Genomic DNA, 24,960 nt, shown 5'->3' on the forward strand with positions numbered 1-24,960 from the left:
AATCAACGAACTCCTTGCTTAAATCAAGAACCATTCTCTTTTCTTCCAGCAGCCGTGACACCTATTCCAATCCAATCTCCATCTTCATTTGTTTATCCATCACCGCATGTTCCATGCTTTTAGACAATGCTTTTCTAATTTTGATAATATGATATGTGCTCTTCATTGCAAAATGGGCCATGCCCACTTCCTGTCACCGTACTACACTTCATTCTAGCTAGATTAATTAGTTATTTCTCCCTTAAAGCAATTAAACAAAGGAATAAAATAAAAATGCAACTAGTAAACTAAGCATTTAATTGCAATTCATAGTGGAAATGGCCCTACATAAAAACGTTAACAGCAAAGGGAATAAAGCTACTTCAGTCAATGCTTTCTTCTCATTGCCCTCCAACCAATTTGTTTTTCTTCAGAGAACTCCAGCCAAGAGAGTAGCGTCCAGAACTATCCTCCTCTCTCTTGTGTGCCTCTTCCTTTTTAAAAGAAACTTTAGCCTCCCATGAGCCATCTCCTACGTTCAGTCATGGCCCCCTTTCTCCATGTCCGTTTGCCAAGCTTTTCCATTGAGGATAATATTCCCCTTAGAGGCGGCTCCCACTTTTATTCGCTTTGCTGAATGTTGATGGACCCAAGCCGTGTGCATATTCTCTAAAGAGAAAATGAAAGGACCGCTTGTGTCTGCACTACCTTGCAAAACTCTTGCTGGTCATGCACTTTTCAAAGAATAATATCCTCCATGCTGTCCTGCTGCTGACATGTTTCATGTTTGTGTTGTCCACGTCCTTCCCCAATTGCTAATTCAGCAATTTATTAACGTATGTCAAGGCCTCTGGACACGTAAATTCGTCATAGGCTTTGTGGTGTATTAGTTCTGGCCAATAATTTTGCTTCTTAAAGTCCAAGAAACAGCGTAGCTTCTTCCAAAATAACACAGTGTGGATGAATATTCTTTCGAATGACCTAAACTGTATTTTCAAATTTTTTGCTCCAATTACTTACAAATAATTAGCTCAGATAATTTGATTTAATTAAAATAAAATTTTTTGATTAAATTAAACACAATTTTAATTAAATTCGGTATAATAGGCAAGTGAAATTGAAAAAATAATATCCTTTCTCAAATTAGGGAGTTTGAGGGTATACATATATATTTTTCTATACTGACCTCCTTTTCTTTTAAATCACAAACAAAAACAATATTGGGTACTGTAGCATTGTGCATGAGCGAGCAGCTGTTGTGGATACAGAGGAAATGATGGAATCGGTTCACTCCCATTTAAAATGACCGCAGAATCGATTCCTGCAATTGGGTTTATTTAAAAGGGGAGGGGAATTAATTCTTGTTACGAGAGAATCGATTCCTATTGTTATTGAATTTATATATATATATATATATATATATATATATATAATAAAAATTATAATAATAAAAATAATACTAATAATAATAACAAGGTGAAAAGATAATTTTTTAGTTTAATAGGTTTTTCTGAATTTATTCACTTTCATTTCAAAATTCCTTAAAACAAATATAAAAACATTACTTCCAAATCCACTAAACTTCATCTACTCACTCTCCTTTATACTTATTTTCACAAGTGAATACACTCTAACGTTGTGTTCCCTTCACTTGAATTCCTGTGCAAGATTTGTATTCACTTTAAATAATTGTGTTCTTTACTTTTACATATTTGAGGTTATTTGAGAAGAAGGATTTGTCTGATATATCATTGTTCTCATCCTCATGTAAGTACGATTTGAAAAGAATTACTTTTCATGTATTATTATTTTATTGAAATGCTCATATCTTTTCTAAAAATAAGAAATGTGTTAGTTTCAATAATAGATAACAAATAAGAAGTAACAAAGTGCACTTGCACTTAGCTCTCTAGGTTAACGCTAATAATGTCTACCTAGCATCACACCTTCTCTAAGTTTTAGTATTGGACACCAAGTCTTTCAATGAGCTTATTAGAGGGAGAGATCGGTTAGTCGTGAAAGAACCCTTCCCCATTCCCCTTCCCCCATTTCTGGGGTCTCGTCCTCTTTAGTAGGAGAGACTACACATTTCAAAAGGAGAAACTTAGAAAACAAAAAACAAATAAAAAAATCATCATTAATGCAAACAAGGCAATAACCTCGGTTAGAGCAAAATTCAGGATTACATATCCGAATAGTTGTTTTGCCAACGATGAATTCTTGCTACAGAATGAATTAATGAACTGAATATGTTTTCAATTCCTATAACAACTTCCGCTTAAATAATTGTAGCAACTTTCAAACCCATTAATTTTGTACCTTCTAACATCTGGAATTGAGAAAGTCTCATCACACTCTTTCATTCACAATTTTATGGTTTTGTTACTTCTTCTATTCGTTCATTTTCTTTTGGACATCTTTGAAATAATAATAATATATTAATTTTAACTATAAGTTTAAAATTATAATCTAACATTTTAATTTATTAAAACATTTTTTTAATCTATCATATTATCAAAATGTTTACAAATTTTTATAAACTTTATCTTTAAATCTCTTTACTTTTATCTTTAATTTTTTAAAAATAAACAAGATAAACTTTATTTTTAAATCCCTTAAAATTATCTTTAAATTCCTCCAAATCTACTTAATTACCGTCTTTAAATTCACCCTTAAAATTCAACACATGTGTTTTGGCATTCCCATGGCTAATTCTTTTGTTCTTTCTATTGAACTTGGATACGATTCGATGATAGCAGCTTCAGAATAATCTAATGATCTTGTAAGTTGTATGGTAAAAACATAATATATAATTATACTTTTTTTTAAAATAATCTGTCAATAGCAGCAAGTATTTATATATTTTAATTTTGATACAAATTGAAAAAATATATATTTTTGTTACTAAAAGTTTGATTTCATTAATTTTATTTACATTTTATTATTAATTAAATACATATTTAATCTCTAATAATTATAACATATCTTATGAAAAAAAAATAAATGCTAATATACAATTTCAGTCTTTTGATTTTTAGCTTTTATTTTATAAATTCAATTTTTTAATTTTTTTCAATATTAATTACATATTAATATTAATTTTTTATTTAATATATATATATATATATATATATATATGACAATTATTATGTATAAAATATATATTCAATTATATTAAATATTAATAAAATTAATAAAATTAAATTATTATATTAAAACAGTAAATTTATTAAAAATAAAATATATCAATAATTTTTATATTTAACCAATAATTTGTTTTTATTTTTTTTATGGTGAAGTAGAATTCCTATTTTGGTGTGATTATTAATTTTTTATGTTTAATATGGTGGAATTTTCTATTATATCTTTCTAATACACGCCTTTATTGTTTCTGTTAATTGTTTTTCTAGATGTGTCCGCAATGTTGTTTTTAAATATTTATTAATTAAAGTCTCTACGTTTTTCAAATAAAATAAAAATAATATTTTTTAAAAGAATAAATATGAATTTTAAAAATTCCTTTAAAATTACGATGATTATCTAAAATTATTTCTTATTTAAATTCAATAATTTACATAATTTAATTCGATAAATACTTGTAACTCCAAATTGCTAGCAAACAAACAATAACCCATGTCAAATCAAACAATCTTCTCACTTTAAACCAACCTCACTCCTTCTCCTTTTTCATTACTATACTTCTCGATTCTATATACCACAGTCTGCACTGACAGAGAGAAAATAAAATAAAAATATAGTAATACCTTTTCTTTTATTTGACTAAAATGTATACAAAAAAACAAGTTTTAAATTTTTTCTTTTATTTTATTTTTCTTCGCTCTTTCTTTTTCCACTACAAGAACCAAAGGGGTTATGTCTTTTTGCGCTTTGATTGAAAACATTTGGCCATTGTGTAATAACAAGCTGTTCCTTCTTCCTTCCATTGTTACTCCTTTGGTACTATTTGTTACCCTGTCCCATCATCGGAGCATCTCTCGTGATTCTCTCGCTTTCTCTGTTCATCGTTTTCTTTCTGTATGCCCAGAAGAATGTAGGCTTCAAAATGCACCCCTTTTTTTTTCTTTCCAGTTGTTGATCACAACCTCTTTGAAAGTTTTTTGGGTTTTCGACGCTGTTTTGAAGTTTTGGATGTTCGATAAACCCCATTTAATCGATTTTTGAATTTTGAACTGGGTTTGCCTGTTCTCTTTTCTGGTTCATACTTGCAAGTTCTTGAACAGTGAGTGCCGCTTATGGAAGGTTTTGAAGTTTACGCGTTGTTTTTGGATTAAACCCCGTTCCATCTGTTTTTAATTTTTTGAACAGTGTCAGTTCTGCTCCCTTTTCTTGTTCTTACTTGCATGGGCAGTGAACGCCACTTATGATGCTTTGATACATTGATAAAGTTTCTAAGTACTAGAATCTGTACCGTTGAACTGTTCTACTTTTTCTTGTTTCATGGTTCTTGTGAATTGAAATTTAAAATGTGGTGTAGGATCGTTTTGCTGTTCTTGAATAGTACTTTCTTTGCAAGTTTCCTTTGTGGCATTTGTGTTTTAGGCTAACCTTTTGTTCTCTTATTGACTAATTTTGTTCTTGGATTGAGTTGCATTCAACTTTTACAATGACATTTGTGGGATATGTATGTACTGGGGTTGTGAATAATCTATTCATCTTCTCAATAACTTAAATAAGAAAACCCATTTTTATCGTCCAAACCTTGATTTCGATTAGCACAAGAGATGTTTTTCAAGATAACGACAACTTTCAGTTCTTTATACTATAATTTTGACATAGATGGTATAGGAAATAACCTTTCTCTTCTCATGCCAGGGCGGGGGCAAGGAAGAAAGGACAAGCTCCTCAGTACTGTGGGAATCAACCTTTCCCTCCAAATTTATCTTGTGGCAGAAATTTGAGGAAGAGTGAACTTGGTGCTGTAATCTTTGGATGCAAGAACGCCACAATGAAAGAATGCCTCTCTAAACAACTCTTTGGTCAGTTCTTCTCTGTCTCCCTCTTCTTTTCCTTTCTCTAAAATATAGCGTCGACAAACACTTACATGACACAATGTCTCTAAAAACTGGTACGATATTGCAGCCACATGTCTGCAATGTTAAGGATGACAACAAAACTGCATCTGTGAGTCCGTCAATAATCCGAAAGTATTTACGATATTCAGCATTTTGAAATGAAAATTGTGTTCTATATGACTTGGAGACACTTATATCTTTTCATGAACTTAGTGCTTAAAATTGGTATTATTTATATATGATAATCAGTACTGGCAACGAAGATAAGGATTGAAATCTCTAGCTCATGGATACATTTATCTGTTTTCAACAGGCTTACCAGCTCAGCACTTCTCTTATGTGAAGAATATTGATCCAGGATTGCCTCTGTTTTTGTTTAATTATACTGACCGGAAGCTTCATGGAATTTTTGAGGCAGCTAGCAAAGGGAGAATGTTTATAGATCCCTATGGATGGACTACTGATGGTTCAGAGAAAACACAATATCCTGCACAGGTATATCACTCACTCACTTGAATTCTATAATTGATATGGTTTTGTTATTGAAGATAATTCTGGTCATGATACATGAAAAACCTTTTATACTCATACTCTTCATTAAAATATTTAAGGTGCAAATTTGTGTTCGACTTAAGTGCCAGCCACTGTCCGAAGATAAATTTAAAGAATTACTTGCAGACAACTACTACACTCATAACCATTTCTGGTTTGAGCTAGACCATGCGCAAACAAGCAGACTTATTTCGTTACTATCATCTGGATCAATTGTCTCTGGTAATTCTGTCTCGCAGAATACACCAAATTGGATGACTTTATCTCGACCTCTTACATCAAATGAGACTTCGAGGGAAGATGAAACATCTAAAAGGCTTGAATTAGAGACAGACTATTCTACCCACTCAAGTACAAGAAAATATTGGACAGAAAATGATTCTTCTTTTGTAGAACACAACCAGCCATTAGATACTACTGAGGTTGAGAATGAAGTACACAAGGATGAGGCTGAGAACGAAGTACATGAAGATGAAGTTGAGAACAAAGTACATGAGGATGTGTTTAACGGCGTACATTTGAAACTGAAGGAGTTAACTGTTAACTATCTGGAGCAGAGACTGGTACTCTTTTCTATGTTGTAGATTCTATCTGAAATTTATCATATTTCTGAACTGTTTCTCCATCCCTAACATCTTTAAGCATATGGGTAGCATGCATAAAAAGTATTGGGTTATCAAAGAAATTGACCATGCATGTGGAATTTCTCAATCTACCTCGCATATAGATTCTTCTGAAGTAATTAAACCCTTATGCAACTTTTAACTTCTATACTTTTTGAATTCTCCAAATATGTGGATCACATATTGTTAGGCTTGTTTTTACTCATTACATTCTCTTTGCAGATTTGACATTTCATATTTAATTGACTCATTTTCACAACGTTGTTGTTATACTGCAGCAAATGCAGTGGCAGAGTGAAACACATAAAACAAGTTGAGTCCATAGTTTAAATGTAGTGAAATTCAATTTTTCTTGGCTTATAGTAGGATCCACTTCCAACAAGTCTTGTTAGTATGCAATTCTAGTGTGGGTTTATGAAGCTTTGAGCTCTTCAACTACAATGGCTAGCTTTTTTGTGGTGTGGTTTTTCCAAGGTGCTAATCCATTGGTATATAATTTGGTTTCCACAGTGTCTTGTAGCCGCAAGCAAGCAACACAAGTTGTGCACTGACATTGCAGTGTTCATCTCAGACTAGTCAAAGGGCTAGTACATTGCCACCTCATGTGGGTGCTGAGGTGGCAAAGCATGGTGGGATGTTAATATGGGATTCTGTTGTGGGGTTTATATGGCCTTTGATTGTCCAACTACAACAACTAGCTTTTTGTAGAGTGGTTCTCACATTGTGTTCTTTCTCTCTGATATATAGTATTATGTATTAAGAATTGAAAATACAAGACTCTGTCTTCAAATCTTTTTTGCTTTAGTCCAATTCCGCTCCTACCAATGTAGTGGGCATAAAATTGATATAGAATGTTTACATAGTATTCTCCAACTGAGGTTGTTCGAGAGAACCTCATTCTCCACAATTCTTCTAAAACTTTTCCTTTCCAAAAACTGCCTCCCCACTACTGACTGTGGACTATTTAAAATAGTCAGTTGAAGTTGGCACACCATCTATGGTTTGAGAATACTCTTAAATGTGTGAACACATAATTTCATGTAATTTAGAGTCTTTAGGAAGTAAACTGAATGAAGATTATATAAATTGAAACTTGAAAGTATTAATGCAAGACTGACTGGATGTATAGGTAAGAAAAACTAAAATGAAGTACATTAGGCATGCTTAACTTGCATTGATTACTTGAGATAATTAGTTAAGGCTCCAAAAGGCATAAATGATTTCAATTGGTTGGGGAGATAATTTGAAAACATTTTTCGAAGTGATGCAAAAGTTAGTGCAATCTTTTGGAAGTAATTTTGGTATACCTTTACTTGCACTATTTTCTATTTTTCATATAGATGTCTTCTTGAGTATCAACATTGGCTTATTTTTTACTTGTCATTCAGATTGAGGCAGAAAGGGAAATTCAGCATCTTAAAGATCGTTGTAAAGTTTTAGAATCTGCTTGTAATATCCCTAATCGTTTGGAACATGTTGAGAAGGAAGTAATAAAGTCGACAGCTGATTTAGATCCCAAAGATTCATTATTTTTAATTGGAGGTTTTGATGGAAGATCATGGTTAGCAACTATGGATTTGTACTGTACTTCTCAGAGTGTGACCAGACCTCTTAAGCCTATGAACTCAGTTCGTTCATATGCTTCAGTTGTGCGGTTGAATAGTGAGATTTATGTTTTTGGTGGTGGAAATGGTTGTGTTTGGTATGACACAGGTATGAGATCTATCTGTGCTTTTCAATTAATTGTATTTTGGAAAGAGATGAGGTTTTAACAACCCATCTTCTATCTGTGTAGTTGAATCATACAATCCAGTTCATGATAACTGGACCATGTGCCCTTCTTTGAACAAGAAGAAAGGAAGCTTGTCTGGTGCTGCTTTATATGGTAAAATTTTTGCTGTTGGTGGTGGCAATGGAATTGACATCTATGCAGATGTTGAGATGCTTGATTTTGATATTGGGCGGTGGATCCCTACACGCTCAATGCTAAGCAAGGTAAAATGGAATAATTAAATGGTCAATATTTTAGGTTTTGATTGAGATTTGAGAGGTATAATTATGGTAACTTCAAAACGAACTGAGATATGTGGTTTTGAGGCTTATGCTTCTAATTGTGTAACTTTTGTCAGTTCATTTGTGCCCAAGGTAAAAAAAATAAAATGGGGGTTTAGTGTATCTTATACCATGTAGTCCATATGTTTGCATCAAGCCTTGTACCTTTTAAATACTTCTACATATTGATCCTTAGTAGGATGACCCGAGTCTCCTATTCTCACGCGGAAGAAACCATTTAGATAATTTCTTTGAAAATCATAGAAAAATATTTAACGTATAACTTTAGTGCTCTTTATATTTCAGAGATTTGCTCTTGCTGCAGTTGAACTCAACGGGTCAATTTATGCCACTGGCGGGTTTGATGGAAATGATTACTTAAGGTAATATGTATAACTTGATTTTGGTTTAATTTATTTACATCATTAGCTGAAACTCACCAGGCAAACATGGTTGATCTAGACTATGATGGTTTGTCCTTATATTTGTTATTTTATATTTGTACCAATGAGAATGACACTTTTACATAACTGCAGGTCTGCTGAAAGATTTGATCCTAGGGAACATTCTTGGACCAAAATACCGGACATGAATGTAAAGCGGGGCTGCCACTGCTCAGTTGTTTTGAATGAAAAGTTGTGAGTTCAACATTTTTTGCTTCAAAGTAACCAAGTAATGTTTATAAATCTAAATTTGTTTTGTAGAACCATTAGGTGATTGTTTGGAAATGCTCAACTTATCTTCATATCATGTTGGACAAAGTTTGTAATCATAAATAGGGTAATATTCTATAGATAAAGTACCGCCGTTCTAATCATAGACCTAAATCTGAATTTCTTGTGCTTGACCGAAAAGAGACATATTTTACTTAAAATTTCATGCATTGCGTAGGTACGCCCTTGGTGGTTTTGACGGCAAAAAAATGGTTCAAAGTATCGAGTTGTTTGATCCTCGTCTTGGGGCATGGATAATGGGGGAACCAATGATTCATCCACGGGGGTATTGTGCTGCTGTAGTTGTCAATGAATCCATTTATATGCTTGGAGGAGTTAGGATTGGCGAGAACATTGTAGATACAGTGAGTAAATCTTTTAATCTAATATTTTTCTTTTGAAGATGCATTTTTACTACCCTCAAATACTTTAATTCTTAAATATCTCTCTAAAAATATATACATTACAGGTTGAGAATTATAAAGTCGGTCAGGGATGGCAGGAAACTTGCAGATCAGCAGCTGTTAATAGGTGTTTCTTGTCAGCCATTGCTTGCAGTCAGGAGTAAGAAAATAAGGTTCTTGAGTGCATAAAACATTTTATAGTGCATTAACATTGTATATAAATGAGTTTGTTGGATATTTCTAAAGGTGAACCCTTTTCATTTTTCATCAACTAAAATCTGAAGTTGTAAGTGTTTGGTAATTGACCATAAGGGCACTCACCATAGATACTAGGGTTAGTATGCTAATAGAGTAGTCATATATAGTTGTTTGCAGTCAGATATACTGGGATGCTACTTGTATGAACCTAATTTGTTAATATGCTCCAGTATAGATTCTGGCTCAACTTTATGATAGCCGTGCATTACACCCATTCTTTTTTTCTGATAACTTTAAATTGTTCTTTAAATTCATGGACAATCTGTTATTTAAAAGTATTTGTTTGTTACAATTACAATATTTAATAAATAATTTTAATATATAAATTTAATTTATAATGAATAGTTTAAAAGTATATAATAAGGGAAATTTGAAATGGTTGAGATCAAGATTGTCAAAGTCAAGAATTTACGCCAACTTGATAAACTTGAATAGTAAACTCAGATTAATTTAAATGAATAAAAATTACTAAGCTGCGCTACATCCCTTTTTCAGTTGTTTACAGTGTTATTGTAAAGAATCTTTGTCTTGTTTTTTACATTTTTCTCTGTTGATATATCCAACAGAGAAAAAAATAAAATACTTCAAAAATAAAAAGAAAGGAGGATTTGAAATGCGAGATCCAAAAACATATCTTTCCCTGACACCAGTGGTAAGTACTTTATGGTCCGGGGCTTTGGCGGGTCTATTGATAGAGATCAATCGTTTTTTTTCAGATGCATTGATATTTCTCTTTTTTTTTCATTTTAGTTATTGACACGGGAAGGGGTGAAGAAGATTAAAAGTCCAATTATCTATTAAATATGTGTAATCAATCTACTCTTCTTTTTTCTTTAAGGAAAGAAAGAAAAAAGATTAAATTGGCCTCGTTCAAATTCGAAGTAGTATAATATTTTATTGTTATATGATTCTATAAATAATTTTTTATTTTATTTTTAATGAAATATTATTATTATTATTATTAAATTATTATATTATATTTTAAATATTTTTCTAATATTATTAAGTTATTCTTTTATAATAATTTTAATTAGTTAGATTGTACACTATATTTGATATAAAACAAAAGGTTGCTGGATTGGGGTCTCAAAGCTCATAATAAGAAATTTTTAAACTTGATCTTTCATTAAATGTGACAATGGTGTAACACGAACACAACGCAGGAAGATTGCAATAGTAGGTCACTAGCTAGAACGGAATTATGTTGTATCAACGATCATGGGATGAGTCGTGAGAGTATAGAAAATAAGGAACCCTAATTGTGAGTAACAGTGAAGGAGAAGAACGAATCAAATTGATTTCACATAGGAGACAATAATATTTGGTGTCTTTTTTGTTTGAAAAAAGTCTACGAACGAGAGTGAGAACGTAAACTCATTGAATCGCGAGTTTGATAACCATTGCTTTTTTATTGTCTGAAATTATATCTAAAAGAAGAAATAACAAAATATTCATAATGCAGGAAGTGATTAGTGTTTTAGGGTTACATTAAATCGAAGAACAAATATTTACAATATATGTTTTTGGTTGTTTTGGTTCAAAATTAACGTGAAGGTATTTTATTTTAAGTTAGAAAATCATTAGAATATCTAAGTTGTCTAGATTTTAGGATTATCTTTGTATTCAGGTTTAATATTAATTTTTGTCTTTATTTTTGTCAAAATTTGTTTAATGTGAGATTTTTTTTTTTAGTATTCAATATAGTTTCAATTTTTATAATTTATATTTAATTTGATCTTAATTGAAGATGTTTTTTTTTAACTTTTTATTAATTTTTAAATTTTTTCTTAATTTAAAAAAAGTCGTTCATATGTCTATTTTTGTTCAATTTAGTCCCAATTTCATTTGACTTTACTTTTGATTCTTGTTTTGAAAACTTAAAAATTGTACCAAAGTAGTGTATGAAGACTTATGTTGTAGTCAATTGCGAGAAATGCTACTTTATAATGACTAAGGCCTTGTTCACTTGAATGAATTTGGGGAAGAGTGATTGAGAGAATTTGAGAGGATTTGAAAGTAAATTTTGTTGTTGTTTATTTGAGTAGATTAAGAAGTGAGAGTCAATTTGAAAGTAAAGTTTGTGAGAATTGGTGTAGGATTTGATTGACGTGACAAATTAAAAAAAAACAAATAAAATTACTTTCAAATCCTCTCAATAAAGATTGCAACTTTTTTAAGATTGCAAAATTATTGAACAACCTACTCAATAAAGACACTCCTTTTAAATTTGATTTAAATTTTGTTAGCAAAAAGAAGATAGATATCTTGTTTCAATAAAAAGTTTTGATGATGATAATTAGTGTTAAAGATTTAACAAATGCTTTGATTTAAGAGATATATTGAAGACTAAATAATTTAGTTGTTGAAGTCTTGTAATCTATGTATTGTATTTAAATTAGTAGTTCAAAAGTCAATAGGGAGAACCTAAGTAGGAGAGCACTCAAGGAAGTTTATGATTTTTCAAAAAGGCTATGGAATAATCGATTATAAGTAATAATCGATTATCATAATTAATTTCAGATTTTTAGAAAAGCCAATGAAATAGTCGATTATCACATTTTGTAATCAATTATTACAAAGAGAAAATAATTTTTTAAATAGTTTATGGAATAATCGATTACCACTTATTATAATCGATTATAAAATGATAATTGCGAAATTGACTCTTCAATTTTTGACCTAATTTTTAAAATGTGAGTTTATAATAAATATTTAACTTAAACCTAGTTTCAAAACAACTTTTCACTCAGGTTCAAGGGTTGTCTATGTTTGTGAAGAGAGACTTTGAAAAACATAGTGTGAGTAGAGCGAAAACTTTTACTAAGTGTCTTTTGATTGAGTGATACTCTTGTTGCTATGAAGACTATTCATTGTTTGTGTGACAAATAAGGTGCTTTCTAACCTTAATTTTATTATCTGTGATTATAAGTTTTTGATTATTTTTAGTGTGATTAACAACTCATGTAAGATCTTTTAATGCGACTAATATAAAATAATTATTGGGCAAACTTATCTTATTATGCACTCTTTTATTTACTTATTATCTTAAAGAATAATCTTTTATTATGAAGTCACTTAAAAAAAATTGAAGAAATAGTTTTTATTAAATAAACCCATTCACCTTTTTCTTTGTTTTTGTCTATGTTTTAAATATTCCTTTGTGCGTTTTCTAATGATAAATGTTTTATGCTTTTGCAAAATTGAAAAAAAAATAAGTATTCATGCACTCTAATTACTGTTCCTAGTTGGCAATGTAATTTTGAACTTATATGTGATGATAGTAACAATGCTGTAAGAGTAGTACTAGGACAAATAAAAGAGAAAGCTTTCTATTTACAAGTGAAAGGGAATTACTTGTTATAATGTATGCACCGGAGAAGTTTAGAGCTTATTTGATTGGGTCCAAAGTTTCTTTATTGACCATGTTGCAGTTAAATATTTGTTTACTAAATCAGTTTCAAACCAAGAGTAATAAGGTGTTGCAATTAAATATTTATTAACTAAATCATATTTCAAACCAAGACTAATAAGGTAGTTGCTTTTGTTGTACGAATTGAATTTGAAAATAAAGGATAAAAAAAGTTGAGAACAATGTGCAGATAACTTTTCTAGATTTATGAATAAAAGGTGACGATACTAGAGCCATAAGTGCTAGAAGAATTTCCAAATGAACAAATTTTAAGAATTTCCAAATTTTCAAACGAAGAACCTTAGATATCCAATAACACTTATCATTTACAATCTCTATCTAACATTTCGTAATCCATTAGTAAAAGATAAAACCAACGCATTTGCCATGTAAACAAACAATTAGAGCATTTTAGACCATCTTTTTTCACAAGGATTTTTTTTTTTAAATATAGAAATAAGATAAAAATTTATCCATAAAAACTCATAACTAATAAAAAAACTCAAAAACTCTTAAGCGCGGGCAATATTCACTTAAACTAATTAAACTCTTTCAAAATCAACAAATAGGTGCTAATATAATATATCATAAAATCGGAAATCCAATCATTTTAAAAAATGCATTTCTTTCGTCTGACATCACTACAAAATGCATCACTTATTTTGCTTCTTTTCAATTTTTTTGAAAAAAAAAAAAATTTCCAAAGTTTAACATAGTACTAATAATTATTTATCTATTATACATTTAGTTATATGTGATTTTTATGATGTAGAAATAAAAATAAACTAATAAAAAAATGGTAGATGTTTTATTTAAATGGAAAAACATTATGGTATTTCTTAGTTAAAAAAAAACCCTTTAAATGACAAGGTGAAAGGAACTAAGACCAGTATTTATAGTGCAGTAGTTTCCACTAGCCTAGCTTAAAGCAAGAAAGATAATAATAAATTAATCTTTATTAACCTTGGAAAGATAAACTTGTTTTTCTTTACAAAGAAGTACTAGTTCATGTTTTGGTCCCCCAAACCTTTGGACTGGACCAACATTTTCAAACAAACATTCTGCACCAATGCAAACCTTCAATGTAAGACAATAAGCTTCTGGTGTTCTGTAGAAGGGCGCAACAAATGTAAATTTTCTTACCACTTCAGAGCCTTCAAAACAGTCCAAATCAAGAAAGACATGTTGTACGAAACCATCATCCAAAGTCATCCTTAGCCACAACTTACTCTCACTTGAAATATTATGGAGAGTGATTTCACATGGTACACCAACGGGTAGCCCTGAAACGAAGGGAAGAGGGTGTTCCATGTCATTGTTGGGAATGCTTAGTTCTGCCTTTACATGTTTGATTGTTCCATGAAACATAAACTGCTTCAGAGAGAAAAACTTGAGACATGCATCAAACTGAAGTGGACTGTAAGAAGCTCCATCGGTTGAGATGGTACTTAGTACTTTCCCAAGTTCAACTATGAAATTGGATGGCAACGCTGAACTTTCTTTAAGGATAGATTCAACACGTAAATATAGAGTTTTCAGCCTCTTCAATGTATGATTAAGACAGATGATTTCACTTCTACATATCCTGAGAGCACACGTTAATAACATTAGCTCCAAGAAGTTCAATTCCTCTTCCGCAGACAAGCCTATAAACCTACTCATCAATTCTTTAACCCTCCTATCAAGCTTTCCCAGTTTGAATTCCATTTTTCCTATTCGCTGAGAACACAACTTTTTTGATGGCAGCGAGGGCTCCCATACTTCAACAAGTAGCTCTATCACCCGGAGGTATAGTATAGTAAATGCCAAAGCATCAGCATCACCAGATCCCAAAGAATCATGTTTCATGGCAGCTAATTCCTTCAAACACCTGCATCATTGGCATCAGCACAGAAATAAATGATTAAAAAGAACAAGGAGAATATTAGGCACATGCATACTGAATTTTAACAATAAAAATATAAAAAAAAGTGATATTATTATTATATTATAAAAGCTTGCAGGACATCTTAAATTTCAAGCAAAATAGTCTTTTTAGTCCTTACTATTATCATATTATAATAGTCCCTCAATTTTTTTCTTCATTTCAATTTAGTCCTTATTTTTTCTAAAAAAAGTTGTAGTTCTTTCCGTTAAAGGTGTTAACATTATTTAGTCGATGACGATGTGGCAGTGTAAATGATGACGTGACACTAAGGTGGCTGGGTTTATCCAATGTGGTATCAAGGTGGCTGGACTTAAATGATGTAAGTACCAATATACACAGCCACCTCGTCACTCTCTAAATGATGCAAGTACCAATTTAAAAGAAGAAATCACATTAACATATTTTTTTTAAAATGAAGACTACATTGAGATGAAAAATAAAAATTGAAGGACCATATTGAAGGACCATATGCAACTCACACGATACAAATATTGGAAGAAACAACAACAAATACTAAGGCACCTATGTTACTAAAGTTACACAACAATTCCTCACCTTAAGGACCTTAGCACTTCATTTGTATGACTTGATTGTATCCTCAGCCACATAGCAGGGGGCTTTGCAAGGATGTAATTTATAACTTCATCATTCAGAGATTGTTGTTGTTGTATCTGGTTATCTGCTAACTCTTTCGGCTCCCTTGTGATATGTGCGCCAGTGACCTCATTGCTAGAAAAATTTGGAGCATTATCACCTTCAAATAAAGGCAACTGTTCCTCCCCTTCCGTGAGGTTAATATTTGTTGCAGAATACTCTGTAGATCTGCTTTTCTCACATAGGCAGGCCAAAAGGGAATCCCTATCCATGATATCACTAAAAGCATTATAAATTCTACCTAGGAACGTAACTGCATAAGAAAACATAACTGGTGGTATTCTGCCTACATCAGCATTCAAGAGTGGAGCAGATATAGAAAGAATTAACAGTGCAGCTATCCTTGCACTATCAAATTCTACATTTCCTTCCAAAGCCGTTTCTACCTGTAAAAGCGAAAACAAAAAGTAATCAGTGCCACTACTTCAAAGAAATTTAGGTACATCTGTCTCATTGACATGCAAAATATGTGAAAGGATCAAGAAGTTCTTGTATATATGATTATATGCAATAATCCGAACAAGCGCACCTCTTCAAACGTGTCCTTCATAATCAGCCTTACAAATTTCTTGTGATTTCGGCCCAGATGAGAAAAAGTAGAAAATACATCAGCTTCATCCTGGAAGCACCAAAGTTAAAAATTAAATGGAATATATGTTGGTTAAAAAGTAGTTGCATTGAGAATCATGGCTCCAACTTCTGAAAGAACAGGATTACCCCTTAGTGAGAGGGATGACTTTGTAGCACATGAGCAAGCAATTATGCGGGGGGCAACAAAAGAGGTTGCGAGACTGCCCACAACAGAAAAGTTGTTTCACTTAATATAGGATCACTTCACACCTCTTTGTCTGGATGGTATAATGAAAAGTGAGGGAATGCAAAAAGAAAGAGAGAATAACTTTCTTTGAAGGGCCATTAAATGTTCTTCTGTTAATGGCTGGTTTTGAATGCGGGGGACTACTTTGGTATGTAGTCCACCCATGCTGTGGTTAGTCTAGTTTTCACTTAAATAATAATATCTATAACTCTGTTTATATTATCCTGTTCTTCTACACATCGTTATGGCTATTACTAATAATTTTGAAGCCATAACAAAAAGTTAAACCATGATGGAATATAAGACAAGGATGCAGCAAAGATAAAAATATTATGTAAAAGGGTGAATAATACAAGTAATTAAGGATATTCTTATCAAGGGACACGTCTTTAATTGAGAACATCTAAAATGGCCAATGGTGCACTGTGAAAGAAGAGATGACGATGCAAAACACAAATTATTGCATATTTAAAAATTAAAAACAGAAAATAAAATGGATAGAAAATGGTTAAAAGATATATTCATATGCAGTCAAGGTCCTCAAGGATATAGTACGCTATTGCCTGAATGGTGAAATAAAAGTACATGTAGTATACATAGGTATTTTTGCAGATAAAATGACCTCGTATATTGACAAAAATAAAAAATTAACTAGAGATTTTACGTAGCCATTGAAAATATAAAAGGCAAATGGAACCGAGTATAAAGCAAACCTGTGGATAACTGTCTAAATTTCGCAGGAGTCTATCAACAGATGATTTGAACAATGCCAGATTGTTTAGCTTCATTACTTTAAGTATTTTCCTATAAGTATATCTTACATCCCAACTATCATCTACCAGAGCTCCAAGAAACTGAAAAATAAAATGAAAAATATATTACTAATATCAATTATAAAGTGCATTATATATACAAGTAATGGCATTAGGTGAGTCAGTTAGAGAAAAATTCACGATTTTGGCAAATTAGGTTTCTTGAAAAAGATTAAGATTAATCAAGAATTCAACTAAGAAAACACTCAATATCCATAACAAGTATCAATAAAATCCCCACCACTGATTCATGCTGTTGGTCAGGTCTTGTTTATTAAAAAGACTTTATCAGCTGAAACTTAAGGACTATCCAAGACAGCTTTTAGTAAAAATGTTTCTTCCTTTTAGAAGAGGAAAAAACCATAACAGTCCCCGGTATTTGATTTGATCACCGATACACAAACAATCATTCTTTTCAGTTTGGCAAACCACAAACAGGCAATCTAACCATTGGTCCCAACAAAACTAACCTTTTCCATGCACCCTGCTAGTCATTCTTCACTTTCCAAATGTAATTTGGTCAACCCAAGGGACCTAGTTCATTCTACAAATCTACTGAAAAGCTTAGGGCCATTTGGTTTGAGAAAACAATTTCTATTTTCACCTTTTGTTTTCACTTTTAATGATAAAAATGTCGCATTAATTTTACTTGGTTTTCTATTTTCACAAGTTTGTAATATGTATAGGACATGGTGGAAAAAAAAACAATAAAAGGTTATTGTCAGTGATTCCTTCACAGACTTTTGAAATAGTGAGAAAATGAAAACAAAATGGAACTTTTGTTATTAAAAACAAAAATAGAGAATGAAGACTACATCCAATTAATTTAAAACCATAACAACTATAACCCTACTTATTTTCCAGGAAAATAATCACACCACTAGCAAAACTCCTTAACCATAAAACTTCCAAATAAAACATTAGATTTTTCCCCCAAATTTTGTCCTACCTCCTAGCACAGTAAAATTTCCAAATAAGAAAAAGAAAAAAATACAAATAACCAATAAATCTCCATACAGCAATATGAAGAAGGTTCCATAATTTGTCCAACATGAGATGCATCTTGCAGTTTCAAAGAAAGGAAAAACCGTAGGCACTAAAATACATACTAGAAATAGAGCAAAATGATTAATGGAGGATCAGAAACACACCATGTGCAAATGTTTTTCATGAAGCTTTAAACGGCCATTAATTGCCATATGGTGCATGGTTTCTAAAGCTTGTAAGCGAACCACCGCAGAATCATCATTCAACACATCCATTAATGAGTCTAACGCTTCACGTGCAAACTCAGCAGATAGACTTGTCAGTGTGTGTAAGGACTCACATACAGACTTCCTCACCTTCATATCAGGCACAAATGAAGAAAATATTATCAAACAATCACACAAGGAAAAAACACTATAACTATACCAGATTATTGCTGTCAATTTTAGATAAATCTCTACTAACAAGGGGTTTTCAAAAGATACCTCAAAGAACTCATCCTCAAGTCCATGAACTAGTGCACCAGCAACACTACTTGCCAACATGACACATTGTTCAGATGTGCTCGGACTCTCGGTTTCCTTTTGCTTTCCACGTCCTGAAACTCTCTTTGCTAAACTTTGCAAAAGAAGATCCTCCGATACCATTTCCATCTTTCTGAGGCCATTAAATGCTTCAACTCTAACCTTCATATTCATATCTCTTGCCATGGAGCATAGCTATATGAACATACATACTGTGAATGAGTTACGTCATACTGAGGCAACAACTGTCCGAAATTCTAGAAAACTAAAACAGATACGTAACACCAAAAAACTTGAAACATATGAAGCCCAATACTACACCTTGGCAAATACGTCATTGGACCAATAGGCTTTCATCTCTGAGCTAGAAGCTGCCAACATCATACCCCATGAAGCCACCTGGAATATATAAGCATACATCATTCAAAGATTTACCACCATCAACTAGCTCAAAACAGAATATTAATCATTCGACAATTGACTGAACTCAACAAGAACACTATCTGATTGACACTAATACTAAAATATCAGATTTTCTCATTTCTAATATTTCCGCAACACAATATCTAGCAATAATAAAAAAGGACTTGACACCTCGTTTAATTAGTCATCCAAAAGTATTCCCTACATCACATTGGGCATTGTCTGTTGGTGATGTAGGTCATATCAAATTAATCTTAAATGCAGTACATACTCCCATTCTAAAAGCACTTCCACATCATATCGACCCTTCGTTCATATATCCATTGGTCTTCAAATTGCAGATAAATGCCGCTATCATATTACTTTGGTCCACTTAGAAGACCAATTTCATGGTATTAACCGACTGAAATACTATGATCATGGGCATCACTATATATTGACAACTTGTATAATTGAAATATACTTTGGTAATATAAGGTCATTTTAAAAATTTCTCCAAAAAAATATTTTGAAAGTCACCTTTAAGAAATTCGTGTTCAAACTTAAAATCTCCTTTCAAGTTAACTATCCTAAAAAAAATACCTAAACTTTAGTTGCAGGATTTATCAGCATAACCAAATAGTCGTGGTAACATGGCTGGTCAGGACCGAATTTGACTTTCTTCGTCTTTATGCTTCCCGGAGAGAAAACAGGATCACCCAGTTTTTTTCTAAAACACAAATGGATAAAAACTAATGGACAACACAAATCTTTAAAATTATCTTACTTTAAATTCAAAACATTCAATTAATTATTACAATAGTTAATTTCTATTCTCAAATGCAAGCACTTATTAATACACCACATATTTCATTCTTAAACTCCATCTCGTTTTTGCAGAATATCATCCAGTAAAATCAAATTAAATACTTTCATCATTCTCTCTTTTTTTCACTCACTTAGGAGTGCATTCACACAAACTCTTGATGAACCAACCAAAAATTACGTCTCACAATTGATCTTCTTCACCCTCTTATTCATAATTTACTCTTTCTCTAAAATTCAAATAATTAAAAATAACCACATAAAATAATTTTAATAATTTATTAAATCTAAACTAAAACAATTATATAGGAGAATATTTATCTATTAAAATTTTATTATATATAATTCCTGTATCCAAAAGTTATCATAAATTTAAATTATGTAATTTAGTTTGTAGAATGTCTAAGTTAAAATATTAGTTTTTCCAGTTACAAGGGCAAAGCAGTAAAAATAATTTCTGATGAAATAAAGAAATTATTGGAAGAGGCAGAGTAAAGGAGGAAGAGTCTACGGCGATGAAAATGATAGCAGAAGAGAACCTTACCACGCGAACCGCAGAGTACCTTACGCAGGGATCGAAGTCCCGAAGCAACTGAACGGCGCGTCGGTAACAAGCATCGACCAAACCAACGTCTTTCAACTCTCCACCGCGCTCGATGAATCGGACGAGCCCTTCAAGCGCCGCGTCTCTAACGTAAGGGTAAGGATCCTTCGTGAACCCCAGTAGCACCGCCAACAGCAAGCCAGGTCGGACCTCGAAACTCGAACCCGCGTTCCGGAGCATCCACGCGCGGGCGGGCACGGAGGCGCCGAAGCACAGCGACGTGAAGCGCGCGTCGTCTAGATGGAGGCCCGAGAGGGACGCGCCGATGGCCTCCACAGCGAGGCGGGGAGAGGATTCGGCGGTGGGAAGAGCCATGGTGGGGGCGAGGTCGGGGTGGCGAGAAGCGCCGTCGGAGAGGAGCTTGAGGGAGTGAGTAGTGGGGTGTGGGGAGCTGGTTAGGGTTTGGAGAATGTGGGAGACGGTGCTTTTTGATGTAGAAGGGTGGAGGAGGAGGGACCTCATGGTGCAGAGGGTACGGAGAGAGAGAGTTTCGTTTTCTTCAGAAGTTTCGGGTGGATTGGCCATCGCCGGAAAAGGGATGCGACGCTGCCGGTCGTTTTGGTGGAGAAGGTGGAGCTGCTCTTAATTTTCAGATTTTCATAAGAATTTTTTCTATTTTACAAGGATAGTTTTTTTTTTTGCCAACAGAAAAACCTATTTGTTTTGTTTTGAGACCAGTTTTTTAAAATGGAGGGAATGATTTTGTTTTTGGTTTAGTACTGTTTTGAAAGTAAAATGTGATAGGAAACAAAAAACGATTAAAATATAAAGTTGTTAAAGAGAGAAAGATGTAATTAAATAAAAAAATGTATTATTATCTTTTATTAATCATTGTTACACTAAAAAAAATACATTATAACAGGAGTTTATTTTCGGCGGGAAACCCTATAAATGTTCAGCGGTTTTATAGAAAGCCGCAAACAAATTAAAAATATATTTTTATTAAAGAAATGTTTGTTTCGTTTCCCTCCTCATTTTCGCACCGGCTCGTTTTCTATTTGACTTAAAATAAAATAACATGTAACCACACTAGTTCGCGATTTTGATTTAGATTTGCAGGTGTCATGGAGGCACGAGGACTGGGTTCGAGAGCTTCGCGTTTTGCGAGAGAAAGACGATGATGGCGCTGTGTGGTGGTTGGTTGTCAGAGGTTCGCGACGACGATGTGGGGATGATGATGGAGGATCTCTATTTCACAGTGGCTTGCGGTGGTGAAAATGAAGCTTGCGATGAAGGTGATTGTCTTCGCGATGATCTGGTTCGAACTCAGATTTGGAGCTTTTTGTTTCTAATTTGGGATTATCTGCAATTAAGGCTCGCGACTTACTCGAAAGGTGGAGAATGACCATGATGGTCTCGTGGTTGCCTCAAAGATGAGGCTCGATGATGTTGAAGGAGATTGTTATGAAGGCGCTGATGACAAATGGGTTTTGTGGTGATTCACAGGTGATTGCGGTTTTGATTCGGACCAACCATTACCTGAAGGGAGAGGCATCGTGGAATATTGTATGGGACATGCGGCCGGCGCGGTGGCTCCATCGTCTTGATTCCGCGTGGCTCCATAGTGGAATGTTGCATGGGTTCTGGTTAGTTATATTTATAGAATAAGGTTTTAAATTATGGTCATTGCAATTTTAATGTTCGATAAGTCTGGCTAATGTGACTGCCATCATGTAGATGGTATAGTTATATGAAGTCAAAAGTTTCAGTAACAAAAAGGAATACTAAAAAATATAGTATTGTTCTGCATAATTTAAGTAAACCATATCGGTTAAAATTGGTGGGTTTCATATGTTTACTAATGATTTTTTTCTTGATTTTTCAAGTGTATCTGAAAAACCATATTCTTAACACTTCTCATAAATTTGAATTTGACATAATATGCGAAAATATCATCGAACATTTTTTGTTTATGTCCAGGACAAACATATAGTAAATCCCTAATTCAAGTTATCACTCAACAGAAGATTAAAAGAGGTGATGAATATCTTTCAAAGTGAAAAGGACAAAATAGAAGATATACACACACCTTAAGTGGCACTTCTAGAAATTAGTAAAATAGCATAAAAAACGAAGATTGTAAGTTTTCTGGTAGCAAACAGGCTATATAAAAATTCAGAATAAATCTTCTTTCCACTACCCCTGCTCATATAGACAATGCTCAAGACATTTATCGAATCGTGGATTATATCAGTAACTAGTATATGATATGGTGAATAATTTTCATTTTATCAACTTGAAAAATTAAATTAGATCTTAAAAGTCTTAAATAAATTAAAACCCAATTTAGTTATTAAAAGACACATTCTGAAAAATTAACTATTTAGATCACCAAACTGCAATTATTTGGAAAACATATTTATTGAATGTATACGTTTTACAAATAAATTAATCAAATTGGTGACAAATATGTGCTTCTACTACGTATCAACTCAAATCTCCAAAGGTTTTGAGCAAGAATTTATTCACAAAGTATTATCAATAAACATCAATTTAGAGTTATTTTGGCATGTATCTGAGGGTGTCTTCAATGCATGTTCTGGGGTATGCATTTTATGGAATGTTGTTTCTATTGGATGTCGTAGCCGTAGAAGGCTCATTTCTTTAAGCAAAGCCTTACAGAAAATAAACTCTGAGGACCCTAACCTGTATTAAATTCACATCCTAGTCATCAATTTAAATTGCAAAACTAATACAATCAAACACGTTATTACACCAATCTAGGAAGGTGAAAACTACGAAATTGAATTTAGCAGATAAGCAGGACCAAGACTAGATTTTGATAAAATCTAATTAGCAAGGAAATTAAATCAGAAGCCCTATTTCTAAAATCTTATCGAACAACCTCTAAGCCAAATCAAAGATATCATAAAATTCGCCACATCTTCTAAGAACTTGTCACTGAAGAACAATTTGAAATAGAAAAGAGAAGTCCTCCTTATGAATAGAAAATTATATTCTGTGTTGTACATGACAGAATATGCAGCACGGTTTATTTCTAGTTTCCATTAATTACATTGATGGATTGTTTAACGTTCATGAACTCACAGGGGTTCAAGATGTCATACTATGCAGATTTTTCGACAGGCAAATGAATTCCACTTGGCTCTTTGCTTCAGCTCAGTCAAAGTGGTATAGCAAACACCAAGAAATGAAAGAATTCACTGTGAATTTGGGTCAGAAATCGAGGAGAAAACTGAAAGGTGAGTACTAATTAAAATTTATCTTGTTTTTCTTTTCTTTTTCTCATTTTAGTTGTGCAGTGCATGAGTAAGTTATAATGGTTATGATATTATATGAGTTATTAGAGACCGAAGTAGGCATTGAAATGGTGAATGGAAGGCCTTAAGGAAGTGTTTTGGTGTTTGCATTGTAGGTATGAGTGGGTATATTGTAGAGGAAGCTTTGATGATGGACGGAACCAAGAAAGTACAAGTGAAGCTGTGAATGCGTACTATTCAGCAGCTTTGGTGGGTTTAACATATGCTGACTCACGTCTTGTTGCCACTGGATCAACGCTATTGGCGATGGAAATTCTTGCTACACAAATTTGGTGGCTTGTGAAAGTTGAAGACAACATGTACAATAAAGAATTTGCAAAAGACAATAGGATAATTGGTGTTCTGTGGTCTAATAAGAGGGATAGTGCATTATGGTGGGCCGCTGCTACATGTAAAGAGTGCAGACTTGGAATCCAAGTGCTACCCTTGTTGCCTATCAGTGAGACATTGTTCTCTGATGCTGCTTATGTGAAGGAGCTTGTGGAATGGACACTTCCATCTTTAAGTAGTCAGAGTTGGAAGGGAATGACCTGTGCCTTGCAGGGAATTTACGATAAGCAATCAGCATTGTGTATCATAAGAACATTGACAGCTTTTGAAGGTGGAAACTCATTCACTAATCTCTTGTGGTGGATTCACAACAGATAATTATGGAGTCGTGATGCGCATAACTTTGAATAAATAATGTTTCAACTCAATAATCTAGGTTGAAGCAACGTATGCAACCTCGAATCTCATCTCAGTTTTGTTAGTTTATGATTATGGATATCAATTTAATAAAATATTTTATAGACTTTGTTCCTTGTTACAGTGAAGTTAAACTTTTGTCACAATTATATCTTTAGGTTATTACTCTATCACAAAAGATTATGTTGAAGACAAAAACAATCTAAAACTAATTTTATCACAATCCCATTTTATTACAATCAAAAACTAAAAGAAGAAACATATGTACACATTTCCGGTGGTTTTAGAATCTCGATTAGGTTTCACCGACAATTTTATCTAACTCCAGTTAGGTTTTACTAGTGATTTTATCTAACCTCGGTTAGTTTCGGTGGTTACAACAAAACTTTCGCTAATTTTGGTGGTTCTAGCAAAATT

General features: G+C 32.8%; 4 protein-coding genes across 8 annotated transcripts; 2 read left to right on the forward strand and 2 right to left on the reverse strand.

Moving 5' to 3' along the window:
- Positions 1–2,069: 2,069 nt before the first annotated feature.
- LOC128195284 (ATP synthase subunit 9, mitochondrial) lies at positions 2,070–2,317 on the reverse strand. The gene is given in 2 exon segments (XM_052872524.1): positions 2,070–2,200; positions 2,203–2,317. Coding segments are annotated over 2 exon segments (237 nt in total). The 5' UTR covers positions 2,309–2,317.
- A 1,516-nt stretch (positions 2,318–3,833) lies between these two features.
- Positions 3,834–9,801, forward strand: LOC108348014 (uncharacterized). Of its 2 annotated transcripts, none has more exons than XM_017587515.2 (10): positions 3,834–4,030; positions 4,813–4,976; positions 5,326–5,507; positions 5,624–6,127; positions 7,576–7,900; positions 7,983–8,182; positions 8,546–8,622; positions 8,776–8,877; positions 9,131–9,317; positions 9,422–9,801. In XM_017587515.2, the coding sequence occupies exons 1-10, from the start codon at positions 4,017–4,019 to the stop codon at positions 9,518–9,520; spliced, it is 1,854 nt and encodes a 617-aa protein (XP_017443004.2). In that variant the 5' UTR covers positions 3,834–4,016; the 3' UTR covers positions 9,521–9,801. The 2 variants fall into 2 exon arrangements, with proteins under 2 accessions (XP_017443004.2, XP_052729928.1); XM_052873968.1 differs by lacking the exon at positions 3,834–4,030 and adding an exon at positions 5,080–5,121 and having other exon boundaries at positions 4,889–4,976.
- A 4,160-nt stretch (positions 9,802–13,961) lies between these two features.
- Positions 13,962–21,100, reverse strand: LOC108318877 (protein SIEL). 2 transcript variants are annotated; one of them, XM_017549861.2, is made up of 8 exons: positions 20,516–21,100; positions 19,066–19,143; positions 18,706–18,939; positions 18,385–18,576; positions 17,135–17,275; positions 16,134–16,223; positions 15,506–15,990; positions 13,962–14,893 (listed from the first exon to the last, which is right to left on the reverse strand). In XM_017549861.2, the coding sequence occupies exons 1-8, from the start codon at positions 21,098–21,100 to the stop codon at positions 13,972–13,974; spliced, it is 2,727 nt and encodes a 908-aa protein (XP_017405350.1). In that variant the 3' UTR covers positions 13,962–13,971. The 2 variants fall into 2 exon arrangements, with proteins under 2 accessions (XP_017405350.1, XP_052728971.1); XM_052873011.1 differs by lacking the exon at positions 17,135–17,275.
- Positions 21,015–24,647, forward strand: LOC108318878 (uncharacterized). 3 transcript variants are annotated; one of them, XR_008246989.1, is made up of 4 exons: positions 21,015–21,145; positions 21,627–22,161; positions 23,626–23,778; positions 23,952–24,647. XR_008246989.1 is itself a non-coding variant. In XM_017549862.2 (4 exons), the coding sequence occupies exons 1-3, from the start codon at positions 21,693–21,695 to the stop codon at positions 23,711–23,713; spliced, it is 369 nt and encodes a 122-aa protein (XP_017405351.1). In that variant the 5' UTR covers positions 21,286–21,692; the 3' UTR covers positions 23,714–23,778; positions 23,952–24,647. The 3 variants fall into 3 exon arrangements, 1 of the variants encoding a protein (XP_017405351.1); XR_008246990.1 differs by lacking the exon at positions 21,015–21,145 and having other exon boundaries at positions 21,286–21,810; positions 22,022–22,161; XM_017549862.2 differs by lacking the exon at positions 21,015–21,145 and having other exon boundaries at positions 21,286–21,833; positions 22,022–22,161.
- Positions 24,648–24,960: the final 313 nt, after the last annotated feature.

Source organism: Vigna angularis, chromosome 2 (genome assembly GCF_016808095.1).
Source record: "Vigna angularis cultivar LongXiaoDou No.4 chromosome 2, ASM1680809v1, whole genome shotgun sequence".
NCBI classification, from domain to species: Eukaryota; Viridiplantae; Streptophyta; class Magnoliopsida; order Fabales; family Fabaceae; genus Vigna; species Vigna angularis.